Source organism: Anoplophora glabripennis, unplaced genomic scaffold (genome assembly GCF_000390285.2).
Source record: "Anoplophora glabripennis isolate ALB-LARVAE unplaced genomic scaffold, Agla_2.0 scaffold119, whole genome shotgun sequence".
In the NCBI taxonomy this organism is placed as follows: Eukaryota; Metazoa; Arthropoda; class Insecta; order Coleoptera; family Cerambycidae; genus Anoplophora; species Anoplophora glabripennis.
In genome coordinates, this window is record NW_019416217.1 from 98,578 (window position 1) to 122,245 (window position 23,668).

The 23,668-nt window shown below is 33.0% G+C and overlaps 1 protein-coding gene across 1 annotated transcript in view; it reads right to left on the reverse strand.

The window, feature by feature from the left end:
* Window positions 1–2,848: 2,848 nt before the first annotated feature.
* The window catches only part of LOC108910281 (sodium-dependent noradrenaline transporter-like), a 38,145-nt gene continuing 17,325 nt past the window's right edge, over window positions 2,849–23,668 (reverse strand). The window contains exons 2-9 of the mRNA XM_023457384.1: window positions 12,259–12,318; window positions 8,062–8,280; window positions 7,828–7,959; window positions 5,194–5,256; window positions 4,883–5,069; window positions 4,526–4,659; window positions 4,329–4,468; window positions 2,849–2,956 (exon numbers count right to left, since the gene is read on the reverse strand). Coding sequence (XP_023313152.1) covers window positions 2,849–2,956; window positions 4,329–4,468; window positions 4,526–4,659; window positions 4,883–5,069; window positions 5,194–5,256; window positions 7,828–7,959; window positions 8,062–8,280; window positions 12,259–12,318 — 1,043 coding nt within the window. The remainder of the gene's footprint in view (window positions 2,957–4,328; window positions 4,469–4,525; window positions 4,660–4,882; window positions 5,070–5,193; window positions 5,257–7,827; window positions 7,960–8,061; window positions 8,281–12,258; window positions 12,319–23,668) is intronic.

A 23,668-nucleotide genomic window follows, 5' to 3' on the forward strand; every position in this document is an offset into this window, starting at 1 on the left:
AAATAATTATTTAGCAGTTACCTAAGTGAAATAATTATTATTATTTAAAAAAATATATTGCCATGAACAAACAAAAAGCAAAAAAGAGGATATTTCAAGATTGACGTGCGCGCAAAAACAAAGCATCTATTTTCAATTTTTTTTTATTCTCAAAATATTCGTTTCATGTTTATTTTATAATTTATTTTTATATATTATACTTTTTTAGGAAATAAAGTGGGTCACTTGAAATTAGTAAATGGGTCACTCGGTGACCCGCGGGTCATAGGTTGCCGACCTTGCATTGCATATTGCATATTGAAGTCGATATGTCTCGAAAACAAGTAAATATTAGGAAAAACTTTATATTACAAAAATTACTCAAAATTTAACGATCTTTCAGATGGACCATATTTCCATGATCCAGGAATCAAAAAATTTTTTAGTATCGCCACGCTATCTATATGAAAAGATTTGAACTGCAATTTGAAGCTATTCGAGGGACCTAACAATCCCAGTTTCCGGAACTAAATAAATTTATTCATTTCGGAGATATTGGCAGCGGGAGTGTTAAATGGCACACCCTGTATACAAGAACTGGCAAATTTAAATTGATCACGGCTTTTTGCCTTTTGATTTAAATTCAATCTTGATAAAAGAAATAATAGTAAAGAGATTTAAAAAATATATAATTAAGTAAAATATTTTTCATAAATGACCTAAATTTAGCGAGTAAAGTATACGTTAATACAACCTGATTGTAAATACATATATCTACAATAATTCCTTTAGAAAACCTCAGTTCATTATTGGTTACTATTTTAGTGATTAAAAAAAGGCAAACAATATTTCTAAACCTAAAATAATCTATAACAGCCAGTTATCGAAGCCAATAAGCTTATTTATTTACTATTAATATGTTTATTCAAGTGAAACAATTACTTGTCTTAAACAGTTATAAAAAGTGTTTTTAACAAGCTTAGACAAACGAGAATGTATGGATTTTTAACAATACCTCTTGCATGATAAATAAGCTCATAAATTTTAAATAAAAAAAATTTTAAAAAGAAAAATATTTCAGGCGCACCTATATAGGTTACTATACAATTCAGTACATAAACAGGTTTTAAGCTATTTCCTGGCAAAAAAAGCTTTATTTGAAACGTATGTACAAGATTCCAATAGATTTTATCAATGAATTTCTAGTTATATTTCTATACCACGTGCCCCATTTTGATTGATACACGTGAATATCTCGTCAGTGAAGAATTCGATCCAAAAATGACGCATATGATGGTTGTTCAGTTTATTGGGGGAAAACGGTTGCTAACCTTGATTTGACCTTACCCGTGACTTTGAAGTTCAATTGAATGTCAAGTTCATAATTTTAAATTGGACCCTTTATCTTTTACCCTGGCAATGGATTCGGCAAAAAATTTTACATCCGGATGTGATCTCAACTTTGACCTTGCGGTACCGGGCAAGGTTATAGCTAGTTCAAATGGTTCGTCACCCTGAAGCAACCTCGGAATAACATGTAAGATGGGATTTCTATCAAGTTACTCAATCATGACTTTGAATTTGATCTTGACCTCTACCTTCAAGGTCATTTGAAGGTCGACTACAGACATTGACCTTGATGACCTCTACAAATGTTGTTAAGAATGTTCGAGACCATAAATCGGTGACCTTGAATGTAATTTGGAGATTGACTTTCACTTATGTCGGAACCTGTATTCTTGATACCAGATGCTGAAAAACCGGTAAATTCTACACCTGAGTACATTGCAACGTAATCAAATTAAAAGTTAATTTAAAAACTAAATCAAGAGTTAACTCTGGAATACTATCAAAACGATCTCAATAGTCCACTAATAGTGGTGTTAAATATTTGAATGTTTTTTTCAGTTTTCACCTTCGGTATTAGCATGACCCGATGTACACCACGAGATTGCAAAAATTAAAAATATGACTATTTGTGGACCGTTTAATTTTACGAGGTCATTTCGTTACTATTCCAGGGTTAACTCTTGATTTGATCCCCAAATGAACTTTTGACCTCTTATTACTTTGCAGCGCAGTTGAATGAAGAAATTGTCGCTTTTCCAGCCTCAGGATACAGGTACCGATATAAAAATAAANAATGACATACAAAGCATTAAACATTTACTGTCACAATAAAGATGCAGTTCTAACTTTCAGAGGCATACTTTACATTATGAGCGGGTTCTTTTGTGTTCAGAACCAGTACAAATTTTACGATTTGATGAATGATGTCAAAATTATCATCTCCTTTATCAGTTGCAACCTAATCCAACAACTTTTGTAGATACACTTTTTAAAAATCAATGGTTGTTCTTAATTGCAAAAAAATTATATTATTATGTTACACTGACTTTACTTGAATTTGAACATTTTTAAAGTATACCAAGAAATCGGTCTCATTCACTGAAAACTTTATATACACGGAAAATAAGTAGCCTACACAATTACGACGCAGCCGTTGATTAAAACGCCTTAAAAACCAACGTGCCTGCGTGGAAAATTTTGGGTAATTAAAAAATTAAAAAATTATTCTATTTTCAAAAATTCTTTCTTAATTATTTATTCTTCAAATACTCTCTACAAATTTGTTGACACTCTGTAGAATTCGTATATTAACTACATTTATTCCCTAAATATGGCAGTGTTTACCGAAACCAAAACGTATATCCCCAGAGATAAACGTGAAATCCGTGGAAATGCATGCCGACCTACAAACTGAAAATACGATGAACGAATTTTCATAACAGACTTATCCGCCGATTGAAGCGTTGCGATTTGTTAAAAGGGGGTTCTTCAGGCGGAACGAGAGTTTTAAGTATTTAAATTACCTGTAGCAGTTGTTGTGGAATGTGTTATAACTAGCGTATGAGAGATGTACTCCGAATCCCGCGCCGACTGAGTAGAATATTTGTACAGCTGCGTCCACCCAGACCTAGAAAACAATTTTAATTAACATATAGAATGTTCAAATTCCTCCCGAACCATTGCTGGGACAGATTCCCTCAGCTGGATAAGAAATACTTTGGCTCTGGGGAATGATTACAGATATGTATTTGGTTCCTAAAGTCGTAAATAAGCATTTTATTACGATAAAGAATTTCACACTATTTTTTGAAAATTTGGTAGTTGGAGAGTTCAGTTGTGCAAAACCGTACTTATCTTATCAACTTCAACGTCACCTGTTACATGAGTGTTGCACAATAATGAAAAAGTAATATTAACGGTCGGTGGAAGGAAGCACAAAAAACAAGCGCTTAGGTAGGGAATTCTGGAAGGAAACCTAGATAGTTGAAGATAGGCAGTTGAGGTGAGAATATTACAATTATTATTAACGATTGCTCATTATTTATTACATGTTTAAAAATGTATATATTGTCGTGGCTGCCCAGATATTGCAATAACAACTTCTTTGTTTCACATTTAACTTGTTTTATCATGATTACGTTGTTCTTTGATTTCTTGTGCTCACTTTATGTCATACGCATGTAAGAGCTTTGTTGAATTTACTAACATTTTCGCCCATGAGGAATGAATCTGTAAAAAGAATAATTGAATACAAAAAAAAGAATTGCTCTGGATTGCCTCCCGTATGGGACTCCAGTACCTTACCTATTATTATTATTGTTGTTTTTCCTCCGAAATCTCAACTATAGCTGGATTGCCTCCCGTATGGGACTCCAGTACCTTACCTATTATTATTATTGCTACTATTGTCGTTACTATTGTTGTTATTATTACCTTCCGGCCCTGCCGGCTAACTAACACCAAACCTCTTCAGTTTTACTTGGAAGTGTGAATGTCTAATATGAGTGAGATGACATTTAGTGACGCATTAAATGGGACAAGTCCAAATTATCATTAGCAAAGGATCTTAATTTATGCCTTTGGTTAACGGTTGTTTTGTATTTATATTTGGGTAGTGGGATCGTTTCTCTGCCATGCTCTTTCCCCACAGGAGCTCTAGGTGAGCCTGGCACTCTCATTCTATGTTAAATGGTTGTTAATGTTTTTGTTCCTTCTATTTGTCACATGTTTGATTTGAATACTGTTGTACGTAAATAATAAAGTTAGGTGTATTTACTCTGCTTTTGTTTTATAAAATTAAACCATACATCCCCTCAAAGAAAGTTAGTAGCCAGCGCCTTCCGGTCAATTAAAAATAGATACATACAACGTAGGTATTCCTTATGACGATCACATATTTTTGGCCACAACTACGTTTGTTTGTTCATTTTTTTTTTGACCGAACACTGGGTTGTTATACTACACAGTTACGAGCATCATCAAAATGTTGTTATATTTACCTGAGTCTCTCTTAGTTTGGATAGTTCCGGCTTAAGATAGTAAGATATCCCCGATATCGCACCGGGTAACATCAAGCCTCTGATTAAAAGTATGGTAAGTACTACGTAGGGCATGGTAGCGGTAACCCACACAACTTTTCCTATAAATACATAATTTGCACATCATACTGCATTTAGAAACGAATAGTTAGTATTACCTGAAGATTTTACACCTTTAAATAGTGAAATATACAGCAAAGAGTATATAATTAGAAGGCATACCACGAGTTGCCATTTTGGATATCCCATTTCGTGCAAACCATTGCTCCACTGCATTTCTAGGACTGCTCGACTATAAAGAGAAAATATTATAAGATACAATGATCACGCATGCTATATTAGTCAATTTGTTCAAAAGCAAATTCTTGTTCCTCCTAACTATGTTTTCTGTGACCAAGGACAGAAGTTTGTGAAGAAATCCTAACGCATTGATCTAGTTCAAAACAATGTACAATATAAGAACCACAACCAATACTATCGTGGTCTGGTTGAATGAATATAAGTAGATTTCTTACTTGAAAAATTCAGAAGCAGGTGTGTTCTTGCTGTTATGTAAGCTTTCATTATCAAAAATGTTTAATCGTAGTGAAGACCCGTTGCTTCCCATGCTTTCCCAACATTTTTCAGTATTCCATGTGTTGTTACAATGCATCCAGGGTAGTTCTGCAGATATGCTGGATGCCAAGAAATACAAAGCCCAAGCTAAAAAAGGACATACTGTTTGTAATTCTTCCGAAGAAGAATTCTGTAAAATATTTGAGTACCTACTTCATTGTAAAAAGTTAGTAAATTTTTGCCTGATATATTTTGTTGCTAAGTCACTTACCGAGGATGACGTTGTAATAAAATGACACATAGAATGCTACCAAGACAGCACAGAATCCAACACCTAAAAATATATGTTTATTATACCTACACCTATATAATGTGTTTGCGTAGCAGATATTTTCGAATTTACGAGTGACTTGTAATGGGAACGGCTATTAGGACCTTTTTATGAGGTTAGGAAAAGACAAACTATTTTCGTCAAATTTATTTATTTGAAAAAAAAATTATTAATAAAAGATGAAGAAAATAAAACGTATCTACTTAGTGATTCTATTGCGGTCTTGACTATGTGCAGGATCAGTGAATAAAACAAAATATTGTGCAAACTATCAAAGCATATATGATATTGTATATCATTGTAACTAGAAAGAAGGATGAGAGGATCCAAAAAATTACATATACAGGGTGTGGCGTGTATAATCTACAAAAATTAAAACTACAGCTTCCTAACGATATTTGTAACAGAAAAGTCTTACACGAAAAAGTCCTAGTTTTGCGTTTTTTTTGCGTAAATTGAAGTTCAATTATGGATCAAAATATTTTCTCTGGAATGGTCCCGTCCGTGTGCTATACGATGAGTTACGTACTGTAGAACAGCCGCGTAAACAAATGCTCGTTGAAGGATAGAAAGAATACTTCTCAATTTTTAGGAAATTTTTCAATGGACAAGTACAAACTAAGAAAAATTGATATTTAAAAAAAAACTGATATTTTCTTATTATAATAACAGTTAATAGTAATTACTATCTTAAATGCATTGTTGTTACTGCAAGAGTTGGCAAACAAAACAAGCATCTGTAGTTGCCAATTGCGTGCACTAAACAAACTCTATTAAAATATGGAACAAAATGGAATAAAACTAACCATTTCTAGAGAAAATGTTGAAATTGATCCCCATTAGCGCGGATACGGGCATGGCACCGACACACCCAATTTTGGTGAATATTTTCCCAAATTCCAGGTATTCCCCTAATTGTGTTAGCAGCTTCAAGTATACGGTTTCGAAATTCTTCCGCCGTAGCAATTGGAGTATTGTAAACCAATAACTTCAAGTGATTCCAAAGATAAAAGTCCATTGGAGTTAGATCGGGTGATCGAGGTGGCCACGGCACAGGACCAAAGCGTCCAATCCATCGCTGAGGAATCATTTCATTCAAAAGTGTCGTTACTTCTCGAGTCCTGTGTGGAGGAGCCACATCTTGAAGATAAAACGTTCGTGCCGAACTTGTAACGCCACATCGTCCAATAATTCAGGCAACCGGGTCTCCAAAAAGTCAGCATATGTTTGTCCATTTAGTCGTCATTCAAAGAAATAGGGACCCACAAGTACATCGCCTATTATGCCAGCCCAAACATTTACCGAGAACCAATGTTGAAAATGAGTTTCCCTAATCGCGTAAGGATTTTCATCGGCCCATATGTTCATATTATGGAAATTCACTTAATCACGGGTAAATGTCGCGTCATCTTATACACAAACATAAGCAACAAAGTCTACTTGATTAGCACATTGCCGTAAAAACCATCTGCAAAAACACATTCGTTGATAACAATCCGGGGGTAAAATCTGTTGAACTGGTTGCAGATGATAGGGGTGCAACAGCTGGCGCCTTAAGATGCGATATACGGTACGAGATGAGATTCCTACTTGCTGTGCGAGTCGTCGAGTACTAATTGTGGGGTCTTCGTCAAGATTTTCTAACACTACATCTTCAACATTAAGCTTCACTTGCTGACCAGATCCTTCTCCTCGAGGAATAACACTTCCCGTATCTCGCAGCCGCTGAACACACTATAGGATTGAATTTGCACCAGGGGGAGCGACGTTGTGGCCGTCGTTCTCGATACAACCTAGTCGCCGCGAGCGCATTTTCTCCGGCTGCACCATACACTAATACCATATCGACACGTTCGTAAATAGTAAATGCATTGTTTTCTCGGTTTCTTGTAAAACTAGTTTGTGCACAATCTAAAATTTAAGCAACGTAAGAAATAAGAATCTCGTTTTTAATGTAATCGACACGCTATTCTTATTTTTTACTTCTTTATAAAAATTACACTGTCACTATCGTGGAATTACAGAATAAAAACTTTTGTCTGGAATCATTCACTTTTTAACAGTGATGGGTCTATGGACGATGCTTAATGTTTAATAATTAAGAGAATAATGAATTCAATACAAATTAAAAATCAGTTGACTGCACAATTTTTTTGACAGTATAACCTAATCTTTTAGTATTACTTGTATTAAATTAAACCGACTTAAATAATAAGGTTGAATCTCGGGTCGCATAAAAACATTTTCAAAGTTTTTAATAAATAACACAGGGTCGGTCGGTTCATTGAATAAATGAATTTTAGTTTACAACAAAAAAAAAACGCGAAGATAGAACTTTTGCGTGTAAGACTTTTCTATTGCAAATATCATCAGGAAGCTGTAGTTTAATTTTTAATTAAAAAAAAAAAACAAAAATTTGGTTTATATCTTCGAAATGCGAAAGTCAATTGTCTTTTATATATTTCTTTAAAATCCCAATAAAATTTTACAAAACTCGGTTTTTACCATTTTTTCCGATATAGGTTCATGTAAGTATTAATTGTTACTGTTTTATTAAGTACGGGGTCTTTTTACCTTTGAAAAGTGGGCATATTCGCCACAGACTGATAGGCCCCTGCCTATTAAACTGACCCAGAATGAGTTCCATGTAGAATAAAGGAACTGCGCCGAACACCAGCATCAAAGTATAGGGCACTAAAAAGGCACCTAGAACGTAAAAATATTCTTATTGTCCTTTATCGTTCCACAGTCGAGTTGAGACGTTTTCAATCGAAGGAGAAGTAATAAAAGTATTAATTACTGCCTCACCTCCTCCATTTCTATAGCAGAGATAAGGAAATCGCCAAACATTAGCCAAGTCAACCGCGAACCCGATGATCGATAGTAAAAAATCCGTATTCGAACCCCAGGTCTCTCTATTGTCGTCTGCGGTGTAAGAGTCTGGGTCTACCTCGCCAGCCTGGCTCGAGCTGGTGGAAAGGACGAAGGATTCTCGTTCGTCTTCTTCTAGCTGAACGTGGAGATCTTCTGGAAAGAGCAGGAAACGCGGTAAATGAGACGGAAACAAGGATAACTCTGATAATTTCTTTTAAAACATTCTTTGTATACAGTAAATCTCTGCGCTTACGCAGTTGGTATCTACTGTTACCAACACAATGCTACTACCCAAATTCCTACATACCACTCTACTACAAAGAAAAACAAAATCTCTTAGTATTAATTTCACTGAAGTTTTGAATTTTTCACAACTAAGAGTGATTGATTATGTTTTCGTTCTAACAAAAATTATATAAAAAATGTTGTTGATAAAAGAAACACTGAGTAAGAAAAATATAGTTTCACTTTTTCTAATCTATTTTATGTATTATACAGGGTAGCCCATCGAAAACGTACCGCAAGGCATTACAGTGTAGTAAAGAACTTTTCAACAAAATCCAAAAACAGGTCAAATTTGTTTCTGAGGGGGACAACTTTTGGCTCAAAAAGCATACCAAAATCTTCAACCCCCTAAGTGGGGGTGCTATCCCCTAAATTTTTTCAAATGGGAATGGGGGTCAAGTGGGGGGTCATTAGAAAGGGCTTTTAATTCTCTATACATCGATTCTTACTTTTTGAAAATCGATTCATTATTTTAGAAAATATGCAGCTTTGAAAATACGAACAATATTTTTGACGAGAAATGCGAAAATCGATTTAATTTTACTTCAAAACTTACGGTATTAGTCAAGTAAATGCTGAAAATGTTGTCCGCCAACTTGCATACAATGATACAGGTTGTCTTCAAACCGTTGTCGAACATTCTGGAGCACTTGCGGTGTTACTTCGCGACATACATTAATGATTCGTCCTCGCAGATCTTCCAAGGTATCAGGTGGAGTGCTGTAAACTTTGCTTTTAATGTGCCCCCAGAGAAAGAAATCTAAAGGATTTAAGTCGGGTGACCGAGGGGGCCACTCAATTGCACCTCTTCGTCCTATCCAGCGTCCTGGAAACGTCTCATTTAGGTAATTGCGCACATTGAGCGAGTAATGTGGAGGAGCTCCGTCTTGCTGGAAAATCAGTTCGTGTTCATTGTAAGCAGGGTCGTCCTCTATGATATTTGTTAGAGCTGGGTCGATGACATTTTGTAGTAAATCCAAGTACATATCGCCTGTCAAATTTCCAGGAAGGAAAAAAGGACCTACAATGGAATTTCCAAAAATACCTGCCCATACATTCAACTTCTGGGGGTGTTGGGAGTGTGTCTCATGGAAAATCCTTGGATTGGTATCAGCCCAGTAACGACAATTATGGCGATTCACTAAACCATTCAAGAAGAACGTACACTCGTCCGAAAAACACACATTAAAGAGGAAATTATCGTTTATCGCTCGTTCAGTCATTATTTCGCAAAATTGCAAACGACGATCAAAATCGTCTTCATTTAGCTCTTGCACTAGCCGAATCTTATAAGGATGGAATTTGTATTTTTTTAATATTCGTTGGACACTTGTACGACTCACTCCTGTCGCAGTAGCCAATTGCATTGTACTCAGCGTACTATCCATTGCCACTTGCCCCAATACCGCTATTTCCGTAGGTTCATTTAGTACCGGATTTTCAACCTGCCTCTTTTTGTTATGAACGGAGCCAGTTTCGCGAAATTTGGCCACCAATTCGCGAACAATTTTTCCAGACGCATGTTTCTCAGGATGCCGTTGGTTGAACAGTTCGGCGACCCGATTTCCGCATTCATTGTTTTTGAAAAAAAGCTCAATAATTTCTACTCTTTCTGGAATTGAGTACACCATAATTAATCAATTTAAAAGACTCGGCAGTATTGGTACTCTTCAACTACAAGTCACAAGACAGTTATCTAGCAACTTCTTGTGGCCTATCTAAATACGAAACAAAAAGCGGACAATTTTTTGCTCACCAAAATCAGGCTAAAGAATTCGCAAATCAGAAAAAAAAACAGCGAATTCTTTTGAAGGAATTTACCAAGCTAATACCGTAAGTTTTGAAGTAAAATTAAATCGATTTTCGCATTTTTCGTCAAATATATTGTTCGTATTTTCAAAGCTGCATATTTTCTAAAATAATGGATCGATTTTCAAAAAGTAAGAATCGATGTATAGAGAATTAAAAACCCTTTCTAATGACTCCCCACTTGACCCCATTCCCATTTAAAAAAATTTGGGGGTGGCACCCCCACTTAGGGGGTTGAAGATTTTGCTATACTTTTTGCGCCAAAAGTTGTCCCCTCAGAAGCAAACTTTACCTGTTTTTGGATTTTGCCGAAAAGTTCATTACTACCCTGTAATGCCTTGCGGTACGTTTTCGATGGGCTACCCTGTATTTTAAAACACACATCAACAAAACCCAGCCGGATTTATGCAAAACAGTCATAGTAAATGTAGATAAAAGAGTGCGTAAGTGCGTAATATACTCTATGAAGTAATAAAAAAAATTATTTAATATTATTATTAATGGCAACAACATTATTAACCAAACTTTCTTCTGTTGAAGAAGCGGAAGAAATTAAATACATTGGACTTAAAAGCATATACGGGTATGCATGCATTCTTCATGTCTAGAGCATTAACATAGAAACCAAATCCAATGATGACAAATCTACGAGAAATGTAGTCTTCTTATTAATTATTAATGAATTAATGAATTAATGAATTAACGAATTAATGAATTAATTCGTTAGTGAATTAACGAATTAATGAATTAATGAATTACGGAATTAACGAATTAATGATGAAAAAAACAAACAGGCAAACAACGATAAAGAAATAAATAATTCATTATATTCTGTTAGTTCATCATAACTTTTATTTGAATACTTAACTTCTTCCATTACCATTTTTTGTCTGTCATGAATGTTTTGTATTCAATTGGTGTCTTATAATAATAATTATTATAATTTTATACTACATTGCAGGTACAAGTAATCGGTATTGAGTAGAATAAGCCGTGAAATAATTGTGATTAAAATTATTGAGGTTTCAGCCGAACTGGCTCACCGTGGAGTAATTAATTTATTATCGTTTAATATGCATTAGTTTCAAATTAATTGCCATACATCTGCGTATTGCACCCTCATTGAACACATTAGTTTGCTCATTATATCTGTGAAAGTCCATGAAACTGCAGGGACATAATCATAGGGATAATTTGTAAATCTATGGAAAGTTATTTTGATTGTTAAACGAAACTATTTGTAAAACTCCAATTTTGTTGCTACAATAATTAAATTAATAAGGCTGGTTTAATTTTTTCGAATTAATTATTTAAAAAGCTACTATTACCCAGTACCTAGATGAGAAATCAATATACTCCATCTACTACAAAAACGGATCCTAAAATTACAATTACTTTCCCTGCATAGTTAATAAGGAATTTTAAAATTATATTTAAATTCAAATAAGACTGAAAGTGGGACAGTATACAAGAATATTCATCTCTAAGTGGTCATTTAAATGATAAATGTTTTATTCATCAAGCCTTTCTTAATTAATAAAATTAAAATTCATATAACCAAAAAAGAATTTCCATAATAAAAAATGGCTCCAATGGATCAGAATTAAATTCCAATAATAAATATCTAGCTTAAATATTGCGAGTGCAACTTCACATTTGTATTTAAGGAAAATTGACAATATATCGGTAAAGAAACGTTTAATTTAATGGAGTTAAATTTGTGTAGTTTTATATACCGCAGACATATATTGAAAGCAGTATAATAATTATACTGTTTCTAGTTGTATTGTAAGACTCACGGGACTAATAAGATATAGGTAGTTTTACGAACAGTTTGGTGTAGCTACTGTTGTATTAGTCCTCAAATAATTTAACCAAAAAAGGTTAAAAATAAAGTAAACAATGGATCTACCGTCTCACTTAATTTTTCTTTCATACCTTGTCTATTTTTTTAAGGTATATAATAATTAGACATTGCAACCGCCCTAACATTTCCGATTTCTGACAATAAATAAAAGGAACTAGATTCGGACTTACTTTTTCGTAAGGTACAGGTGAGTATTAGATTCGATGATGAATTTTGGTGCTTTCCTTTCCCTGAAATAAAAAAAATATATAAATTGTAGCAAACATTATCTAGAAATATAATATGTACATTATTGTTTGTGTTTTGTTTGGGTACTATAATTAAATATTTTTTTGAACTATATTTAGGTATATGGATAAATTTAGACACAGAAATATTAGAAAATACCTCTCATTTCCTTTAAAAGTCGCTGTTACGCCCCTGCTAATTGGCATTTAATTTCATTATCGCATAAATTAATTTTAGTCTCAAGGTAGAAAGAAAATTGATTATCCACATATAAAAAGAAAATTTATTGCTGAATCCTGATAAGTTATACATATACTTTCCGACTTCAAACGAACTGAATACTCAATAACGACTTGGGAAATGTTCAGCAAAGAAACTTGTACAATGTTTCTATTTACTCTAACTTACTTTGAACTTATGCAAAAGTATTGTAAAGTGTTTTCTCAAATTTTCTAATGAGTGCCGTTAACACAGGTAACAGTTTTAAGTTAACTGGGTCAGTAGGGCACTACTTAGTAATGAAATGAGAAGTCGTACAAAGGAAATAGTGTATAACTCGGCCAAACTTATCTTGTCTGCTGGATGTGCAGATCAAGAAGAGAATACCTACGCAGTAAGTGTGACAAAGACAGGAGACTTTAATAGTAAGACAGGTACCTTCTCTGCAAAATTGTTACTTGGGGTTTAAATATATGGGCGAAGTACCTATATTTAACTTCATTTACACCTCTTTTAATGCAGATTATCTGTACTTGATCCTATTTAAGGACGATAAGGAGAGTCTGGAGAGTCGCACCAAACTTCAGGAATGGATTCTACATATCAAAATAATAAGAAAAATCTCAAATTGTTGTTATGCGAGCAACATATTTCTTGAGTGGCGCCTAAACATGTTCGATAGGATTCTAGTATGGGTTGTATAGTAGTGGTTTCAGAATAGTATGACATTTCTACATTTGATAGACATTATATATTCTAAAATTTCGCTTATGCTATTTTTATATTATACAGGGTGATTCAGAACTTATCCAAAAACAAATTCTGGATGTACAGGGGACCTTTACAAATACAATTTTGTAAAGAAAAAATCAAAAAGAGCAGTTCGAAAATGATTTAAAAATGCACTTCTGCACGGCACTGGAAACTGGTCCACTGTAAAACCTGACCTCGCACAATGCGACCGGTATGGCGGTGTGATAAAAACGGACAAAAACTTTCGCAAGGAAAGAAATATGTAAATAGAATTTTATCGCACCTATTTTATATCGGCAAATTCAACTGCTTTTACCTTTATTAATTAATACAATTAATTTGTGTTTTTAAATAATAAAATCATTTGACATACCCGATTTTACAACAATTGTTCAAAATCCACCAACGTGTAAACACATTTGAGTCCGTCTTATTCAGTTTCTACGAACTAACACAATTGGTATGTTTTGTTTGTAAATAATTTTGGTAGTTCATGTGATCATGATAGACTCCTGACTTAGTTTTTGACATAAAAATTAGTTTCGCGTTTGGTGTAAAGTATTTTCCCAACCAGCATGAACTAAACGTTGTCCTTTCGATACATGTCTTCAAAATTGCTTTCATCACACCAAGCATTTCTATGGATGTGCGAAAAATAAATCTACGTCTCATCCATATAAACAATTGCTCTACCTTCTTCACGGTATTATTTCATTTTAAAAAAAATTAAAATTACGTCTTGGTTGAAATGACATTCCATTAATAGTCGTTTTTTGGTCTTTGTTTTATCACACCTGAAGCCTATGGTGTGCAAAACCTTTCTCAATAAAAATGTACCTCTTCGTAGTGACTGGTATAGTCTTTCCGATCTCAACTGAAGACCAAAAAGCTAGGCAGTATGTACCAGGTTCGGTCGCTACACAGCAACTCGACATTGAAATATTTGAAAAACAGTTGAAGAATGCGCGAGCGAGCGATCGGCGCACAAAGACAGCCGCACTGGGCGACCGGCCATAAATTTCAGTAGTTAACAAATTGCATAGCAGTGCAGTGCAGCAATACGGAATTTGATGGGACCTTCTATTAATCATTCATATTACAATTGCGATAGGAAGAAATAAGAGGGATATTTTGTTTACTAATATTATTACAACAAGGCATTTTGGAGACCTTTTGAAACGGAACAAAACGAAATACCCCCAGACAATATTGAATTAGTAGAACCGGTTGTTGCTGATTTAGAATTTAAAAATAAAGTTTTACATGTTCAATATCAGCGTCTTATTTTAAACATTTACGATTGTTTAAAAAAGGAAGAAAATGAAAAATCAGATAATGAAATAGTATAGAAATTTCCTCACATTATAAACAAATTATCATAATTTTTTACCTTTAGCAGAAAAAATTTTTAGGGACGCCTATGAAGCTCATTAAGTTTTATTGTTAGGTATTTTTATACATGTTTAACTGACTTCGAAAAGACTATACTCTGACTATACTCTGTCTCAGTATATCCAATATCATGATTTCAAGTGAGTATTTTTTTTCCAAACTTCAGGTGTTCCTCAACGGTCTGTACGTGAACTCTTCTATTTGCCATCTTTATTAATGACATTGCGACATACCTTACGCTATACTACGCGGGATGCAAATAAATTTAATACATTGTATCTCATTCCATAAAACTCGAGTTTATGAAGATGTACACGTATGTCAGTAGCCACTGACTCTAAAGTTTTGGATAAATCACTCAGATCTTGATTAAATAATATAATAGAATAGAAAATAAAGAAAACTAGCTATTTGAAAGTATGGTAAGAATGAAAACTATGAAATTCTGGAGTCAAATTCTAGTAAAAAATCTATAAATTCTTTGAAGTCATTTCTGTTCATGCCCGGATTATTATTCATTCATTTAGATTTTGAATGTTGTTAAATTCGTATACTTTGGTTTTTATTTGATTTTCAATATAAAGAATAAAAAATATCATTATTTATTGGAACCCCTGTAGATAGAAGCACAAGGTATGTGTAGATAGAACACGTCAACACAAGGATACCGTTAAAATAAAAACAGTTCGTTTATGAGTACCACATTTCATTTCCACACCCTTGTAGACCGATTAAAATCATATCGTTTTAAAAACCCTCGGTCGTATTTGCACGGTAATCCGATATAAGGGATGTGGGAAAGTGTGAAAAGCGGATTTTTAAGTGGAATTGCGACGGAAACGGGGGTATTGAAAATGAAAGCTGTCGCTTGCGGTAAATGAGTGATGCATAGTCGTAGTCGCAGTCTGTACCGCGAGACACTCGGTGCTGACGGTTTGTATTCAACAATAGAAAAGTGAAATAATGACAGCGCTGAAATGGTGCGAGCCAGAATCGCTGAAAGGAAGTTGATAATTAAGAAATTCTTCCGGATTGATCCAATAATTAAGTGGAATTCCTGAAATTTGCAGGCGCCGGTGCTGCCTCTCGACTTGACGTGATGGGTGTTAGATATTTCGAATTATTTATATTTGCCGTCTGAGATTCGACTCTTTTCGGATGAAAATCTAATTAATAATAATAAAAACATTAGCAAGAAGTAAGAAATAACAAAGATTTAAAAAAATAAGATGTACGGAGTTGGAAAGGTGTGTTATAACGATTACGGATTTATTTCTATTTTCAATTATGTTTTTTAATTTTCATTGGCCCCACGTTGGGCGCCAAAATTATATAAGTTTTAGAAGCGAGTTCTAATCCCAATCCCACAGATAAACTATTGGTTTGGTTAAATTTAGTTTTCACTAAGTTTTTTATTGGATCGATTCCTTTTTATTCAACAGTATTTATTATTGTTATTTCTCTTTATTTTTATTAACCACTTTTTAAACTATACTAACTAGGTATACAAATTTATATTTATTTTATGGAAAAAGGAAAATTTGGAAATCATTATATTTTTTTACACTTTACACTTTTTATACTTTCTGTCATTGGTGTCTCTCCTTCCTGATATATAATTTACTTTGATTCTCTTTCCACTTGTTTGTGCTGCTCCTTACGTTATAGCTTTTGTCGGAATTTGTTATGACTGCCAACTTTGTTTGGCGTGTTAGTGGTTACCGGGATTTAGTTTCGTTTTAATTCTGACAGCTAGGTATACTGGAAAATGTTATCTTTATATTAAAATTGTGTTTAAATCTAACAACAAGTTGGAAATTTTGTGTTTTTGTGTTTTTGACAATATCTGTCAAATTTTTAATTTCAATTTTTTATATGAAATAAACCTTTTCATATATTTATTTTCTAATTGCATGTGTTATTTCAATGTATTAAATGTGTACAGTTTCCATGAACTGTACAGTGTGTCCAAGATATGGATGGGATAGAATTAGGATCTAGGAAACGGTAAAAGATACGAAGTGACTCAAATTAAAAAAAAGTTATGTTTTTTTATACCTAAGAATATGCCGTTTAGAAAGTTATAAAATTCCATGCAGTTCCAAAGATATCCGGAAAAACCTGATATTTTGCAAAATTGTTTTTTTTTCTAGCTCTTTGAAAACGAATTTTAAAATAAATTGCATATTTACAATGTCACTTTTTTCGCTCTATCCCATGGCGTCAACATTTTTGCAATTCGACGTTTCGTCTTCGAGGGGCCATCATCAGGTTAATTTTTTTAAATACGTTGCTGCTATTTTTATGGCAAAATTTAAAGTTATTTTTAATTCTGAATTAGACGATATTACTATTGTAATCGCTTAAAAAGGTTTTTAGCTTGTTTTAGCTATCATTTAATATTTTTCCTGAGTACGGCTCTGAACGCCTTCAAAATATCTGTTGGAGGAAGTCATAACAGTATAAAAGTCAATGCAGCACAAAATATCCAACAATTTTTTTACTACTATTAGCAATTAGAAATAATAAAACATTTCATAACTTCGTATTATTTTTTTTTAGTAATATACAACTTTTTTAAAATACTGATTAAAAAAAATTGTTGGATATTTTGTGCTGTATTGACTTTTATACTATTGACTTCCTCCAATAGACAAGCCAAAAACCTTTTTAAGCGATTACAATAGTAACATCATCTATTTCAGAATTAAAAATGACTTTAGATTTTATTATAAAAATAGCAGTGACGTATTTAAAAAATTAACCTGATGATGGCCCCTCGAAGACGAAGCGTCGGATTGCAAAAATGTTGGACAGAGCGAAAAAAGTGGCAATATAAATATGCAATTTATTTTAAAATTTTTCAAATAAAGCCAGAAAAAAAATAAAACGATTTTGCAAAATTTCGGTATTTTTCCGGATATCTCCAGAATTTTATAACTTTCTAAACGGCATATTGTTAGGTATAAAAAAAACACAACTTTTTTCTAATTTGAGTCACCCTTATCTTGGACAAAATGTATTTTAATTTTGTGAATTAAAAATGGCCAAATTTTACTTATGTAAACCAAAAATCACTTGATGTAGGACATGATTTAGTATGAAGTAGATGAAGTAACGGTACAGTCCAATACTTTGCCATTGCAGATTTATCCTCAGAACTCAAATTAATTTGGTTTACTTATAGGCAACTTTTATTAATTTATATGTATTAATAATTGTATTTTAATTAATTTACTATATTTTAATTAATTTATAATTCATTAAATTAACTACTATAGTAAAGCTGCTGCATTTGATAAATTAATTGTGGGATTAAAATTTCATTTTCAAAAGTTCTTAAATCTTGAATTTAAAAAACAGGAATATGTTTATACAACATTTTTTCCTGGAAATTATGTCTACTTGTACCGTCAAAGTTTAAAACACAACTAGTCTGTTATAAACCTGTATCAGCCTGTATATGAGGTAGTATCATATTTACGCAATAACGAAATGTTATAATAAGTGTGTCACTACATTCAGTTTTAATATGTAATATTTTATAGGAGTAAACTAGTGAAATTAACGTCAAAAAGATTAAATCGGAGGGTGGGTACAATATTTTGACATAGTTGTATTATAAACTTTTATAAATAAATTCAATCAATGATGAAACCACCCCATTACGACCGATGCTGTATGTATGAGAGTGTTATTGAACTGTCACTAGGGGTAGGATGATATAACTGACTTCAATGAGAGCACGTGTCATATCACTCTTTTTATTTTTAGACCTTTTCAGCTGTTAAAGCAGCCAGGTTAATTCCAAAAACTGTTTTAATAATTATCCAGGTATTTGCTGAGTTAAAATTGGTGTGATATATTAATAACTACCTGAAATAATATATTAAGAAAAATACATCTTACTGGGTGGACTGAGTATTTCTGCAAATAACACGGTAGAAAAACTCACGATTAATTTGTAATCAGCACTGAAATTAATAATTTGAATTGTTATGATGACTTATGACTGAAGAAGGAAGAGGAAGAAAATGATAAGATGTCAAAATCTGTCAGTCCAGGAATAAGTAGAGATGAGATTATATTTGAAAGAGTAGAATATACAAATAAAGAAACGACGCAGATCGCGACTAGCAACAAGCAAGAAATTACTTAAGAAATTTGCAAAGAAAATGTAAAATGTAATTACGTGTACATATTTATTCATCCAAGATCTTTGTAGATCGGTTTTAATTACTTTCTTAGAAACAACGTCTCTCAAAAGGAAATACTGGAATACCCTATAAGGATTGTTTCTTTAAAAACTGTGTTATTAATTAACAGCGAGTCAATAAATAAACAGTTTTAATACCACTTGCAATAATTTGAAGTACGTTGTGCCTAATTACGAATAACATTGAATCTAAACTGATGCGAAAACATGTCATTCTCGTTATACATAAAGTTTACAAACGTAATTTGCTTTAAGAGTGTCGTTGCGTATCATTTTGTAATAAGCTACGCAATTTCAGTTTGTGGACGTAGTCTTTTGAATGTCGTAATACAATTTAATTCATTTTCTAATAGGCTACGTGCTTCCAATTTGCAATCACCCCTCAAGTGGCAGTAATGCTTTTATAGAGCAAAAAATAGGGCATTATTAGGGGACTACGATGCAGAGGAGGATAGCAGAAAAGCTCCTAGATTTTTAATATCTTCATATTAGAAAGATCTTTGCAAAGAACTTCAACAATGTAATAGTTCTCTTATATGTCATACATAGCTAGAAATAAGAACACAGGGTGACACAGTGACGTGAAAAGCTATCACAACTGATTTCTCTGGTAAAAATAACCGAGAGTAAGAATCGTCTGGCAAAATCTAACCAGTGGTTTTGGAATTAAGGAGGAATCCCAACGACTTTAAGTGTCAAAGTAAAAGCTTTCAGAGGTGTACAGGTGGCAATTAAAGGAGGGTCAATCTAGGCTTCTTTATGGTGCATCTGTCTAGTGGTTCGAAGGCAAACAGACCACTGAAGAGAAAAACTGAATAAATTTCAGAAATTGGGTCGTATTGGTAAAATCGAAGTAACAGCTGCCTTGGAAGTCTTGTAAAATTGGTTACCACTTCATATTGTTATGAAAAGAGAAGCGAGAGTTGCAACTTACTGTATAAGGAATGGTAATGATTCAGAATCGAATAAGAAATTAGGAAGAATGAAAGTTAACATATTGGATTGATACACAACAAAATACATCTACAATCTGACAGTTTTCTAATTCCATGCCCTAAGAAATTTGGTAGTTTGAGGTGAAGAAGTTTGAAGAGTCACATCCTCTTCCAAAGAGATTCCTTGAAAGTTGTTCGATAAAGAACGGAAAAGGTAGAACTGCAATAGAGCACGGCAGGAGAACAGGGCATTTGTTGGATAACCTCCCAGCTGAGCTCCTGGATAGTAGCTTTTGTGGGCAGAAGTTATCATTCACCAAAGCCACTCGATGATGTGTTCTTCGTTTTTTATTGAACTGCATTTCAAATATTGTATTATGGTCGACTGGTCACAGCCCATCATACTAACCAATTCTGGTGTTGATAGACATCCGTCATCATAAATTAAAGCAATTCAAATGGTCCTTATCAAAGTTAAATAGTCTTTTTGAATGTGGAGAATTGTTCATCCCAAAATGGTCCTCTTTAAAATGGAAAAAACAACTTTCATTTTGCACTTTTCCCAATCGCGTTCATTTTGCAACCAGCACAAATAGTTCTAGCGGCATCCAACACCTTAACTCTTCTATTGAACTCAATCAAGAGGGTATGTCGGCATTGTCTGTAATGTCTACTTGATATTTTATTTAGTTTTGCAAGTAATTTGTAAAAATATGACGTTTAATTAAAGTATATATTACAGATAAGAAAAGACAGAGTTTTCAAATTTTTATTCCACTTCAACTGAAGTTACAATATTAAACGTAAATTAAACAATAGTAAGTGCCTACATCAATAAAAACTTTCAAAAATGATAGCTGAATGTTCAAATTGCCGTCCCTCAACTGTCACACATTTCACGCATCTTCTGGCAACGCTTCGGGTAGCATTCATTAAATGTAAGTATAGGTATTTGAAATATTATTAAAAGGAATTTTAAATATAATGTCTTTTAGAAAACCTCAAAGGAAAAAGTCCAACGGTCTCAAATCAGGTAACCTAGCTGGCCATCCGATCGGTCCGTTTGTTCCTATCCACCTATGTCCTAAAATTTCGTTAGTATTATATTATCACACATTATTTAAAATAAATGTCATATTTTTACAACAGATATGACTTTTGTAAAAGTAAGAATTATAGTTTTGTATGTATTTTCATAGCCGGTCATATTAAAAAGGAAAAAAAATATAATTTATATATGAAACACCCCGTATCTCCCGTGTTTGTAAAAATAAGTATAGCATGTGATATATTGCTGAAAAGCGGAAAAAAATATCTATTTTTTTTAGGCCATGGTCAGCTACGTTTTCCATTTAAAAAAATATAACTTTGGGTCATAACTCCTAAATCTTAAGATCTACTAAAAATCTAATACCATCATTCAATTCTACGCCAAAGAATTAGTCTTGAGCAGTTTTTATTTTAACTCTAACTTATTTAACAGCTGAGATACAGACATGTTAAAAAGTGTCACAATAATGAGAAACGCCCTGTAACTCAGAAACAAATAAAGATAGCAAATTTCCGAACTGACAGTCGAGTTTGCCATGAAAATCGAGCTCGAGAACGTGGTGTCACATTTATCATATCTTTAGTAGTTTCTGAAATACCCTGAATTCCCATCGAAAATGGACCAGCCAGTACACAAAAAAATTATTTATTCCCTCACAGAAAAAGTGCACCCCACAATTATCCTAATATTTTGTTCAAATTCTTATGCAGATGATGGGTTATCCTCTTTAATGGACGTAGAGGATTAGTCGTTTGAGGCGGCGTCGAATAGTATTCTATCGAGTGGCGCGCCATCATAGTCCTACATCGATGAAGGGCGCGATTGTCGATTCCTATCAGGTGGCGTTATTGAAATACCTTAGTTGGCGGGGATATTCATTTACATGTAATTGCAGTGCCTCCGATGCTGCTACCCCACAGTCAAACAATAAAAATCGCCGAGGATCAAATTCTTTGTTCGCTGGAAGAGCCAGGCCATGAAGAAATAATGAACAAATTTTATATTTCCTAAGAGCAGTAATATTTTCAATGTCAACATGTCTGAATAATAAATATCTACACTTATAACGCCATTGACAGTGTCGGTTTGAAATTTTATTCGTATTTTATGCATCTCTTAAAGCTACTTAAAGCTATCTGAAAATGCAGAAATGAAATAAGTTGATTAATATAACAGTTATTAAAAATAGGAATAGGAGACGTCTTTGTCTTTCATTATAGTCCAGCCACTGAAGCATTTTGGCTACCAATTTTTTCGGATGGAATGGATTGACGTGAAATTTGAACTGTAGCTAGGGAATAGCCCAAGAAACAAAAGTTATATAGTGCCGATGTGTGCTTTTACCCTTAAGGTGGATGCTACCCCTTCTGGAGGGTGTGAATTTTTTATTAAAAATAACGTAACGATTCGATAGAGGGACGAGTTCTAAGCAAAAAATGTTTTATCAGAATTTTTTGTACAGTCAATACTTTTTGAGTTATTTGCGCCTAAAAATGCATGTTTTTGAGTCATTTTTCGCGAATATTTCAATAACTACAAGTTTTCAAAAAAAATGATCATAAGCAAAAATGAAAGCAAAGAGATTGCTTTTTTTATTTTTGTAGGTGGTATAGAACCCGAGTTATGACTCCCAGAAGTTGAAGTCAATTTCGAAAATAGCTATAATCGAAACGTTCAACGTCCTGTAGCGGAAAAATTAAAGGATTTTCTAGAAAAACTTATTTAACACTTATAAGTTCTTGAAAAGATTTTTAAATTGAGTGGTGGTAAAAGTCGTTAGCATGAAAACTAATGAAGTTACAATCAAAATAAAATGATTGTATTAATTTTTTAGAAAAAAAAATCGGTATTAAAATTAATGACCTGACGGAGAAAAAATTAAACATATTCCTTCTGCAATTTACTTTATGTATTAACAGTAGATTCTGGAAATTTGAACGATTTTAGAAGCCTAAATTAAAAAAAAAATATTTCATTTACTTTTTAATAAAATTTATTTTAAATTTAAAAAAAATCGCCTTTTTCCAAAATAATTCAAAAAAAAAATGATAGAAGTAGGAAATTGTAGGTTTTTTCTTACTGAACAATTTGCTTTTTTTTAATTTTTGTAGGACAAAATTTGACTGCGTTATGACTGTTAGAAGCTCAAAACTAAGCTCCAAGACTGGCTTTCCTGAGCCCTTTTAGCTTATAAATCTAAAAAACGAAGGGCTCAAAAAGACTGCAAATCACAGAACTTAAAGTGCTTTAAATTCCCTACAAAATGGTTTTTTGAATAAATTTATAACTTTAGAATTACAAAAGTTATGGTAAAAAAATTAATCGAATTTTTAGGTAAAATTTTCGGATCGGGTAAATTATACCATCATCTTTGTGTATTTTGGAGCACTTGTGAACTGATTTGAATAAGTATTTTAATAATATACACACACACACACGTATCCGAGTTCACATGTTTATGTATATTTGATATTAATTTAATAAAAAAATATTTAGAATAAATTCAATAAAATTAAAAAAATTAATACATAATTTTTAGGAATTTTTTCTATAAAGGGTAGGGTTTTTTATGAGTGGTAGGTCTTCCATAAGGGTTTTTTGGGAGGTTGCAATATGTCATAGATCATTTGGAAACCAATAAAAGAGTTTATAATTCAACATTGTGCATACCATTAAAACATCTCAAGCTTTCAATAATATTTTTTTATTTATTTCATTATGATGGATGGTTTTTAAGGGTTGCAAAAGAAATGCAATACATTGTGAATGCACCAAAATAATATTTT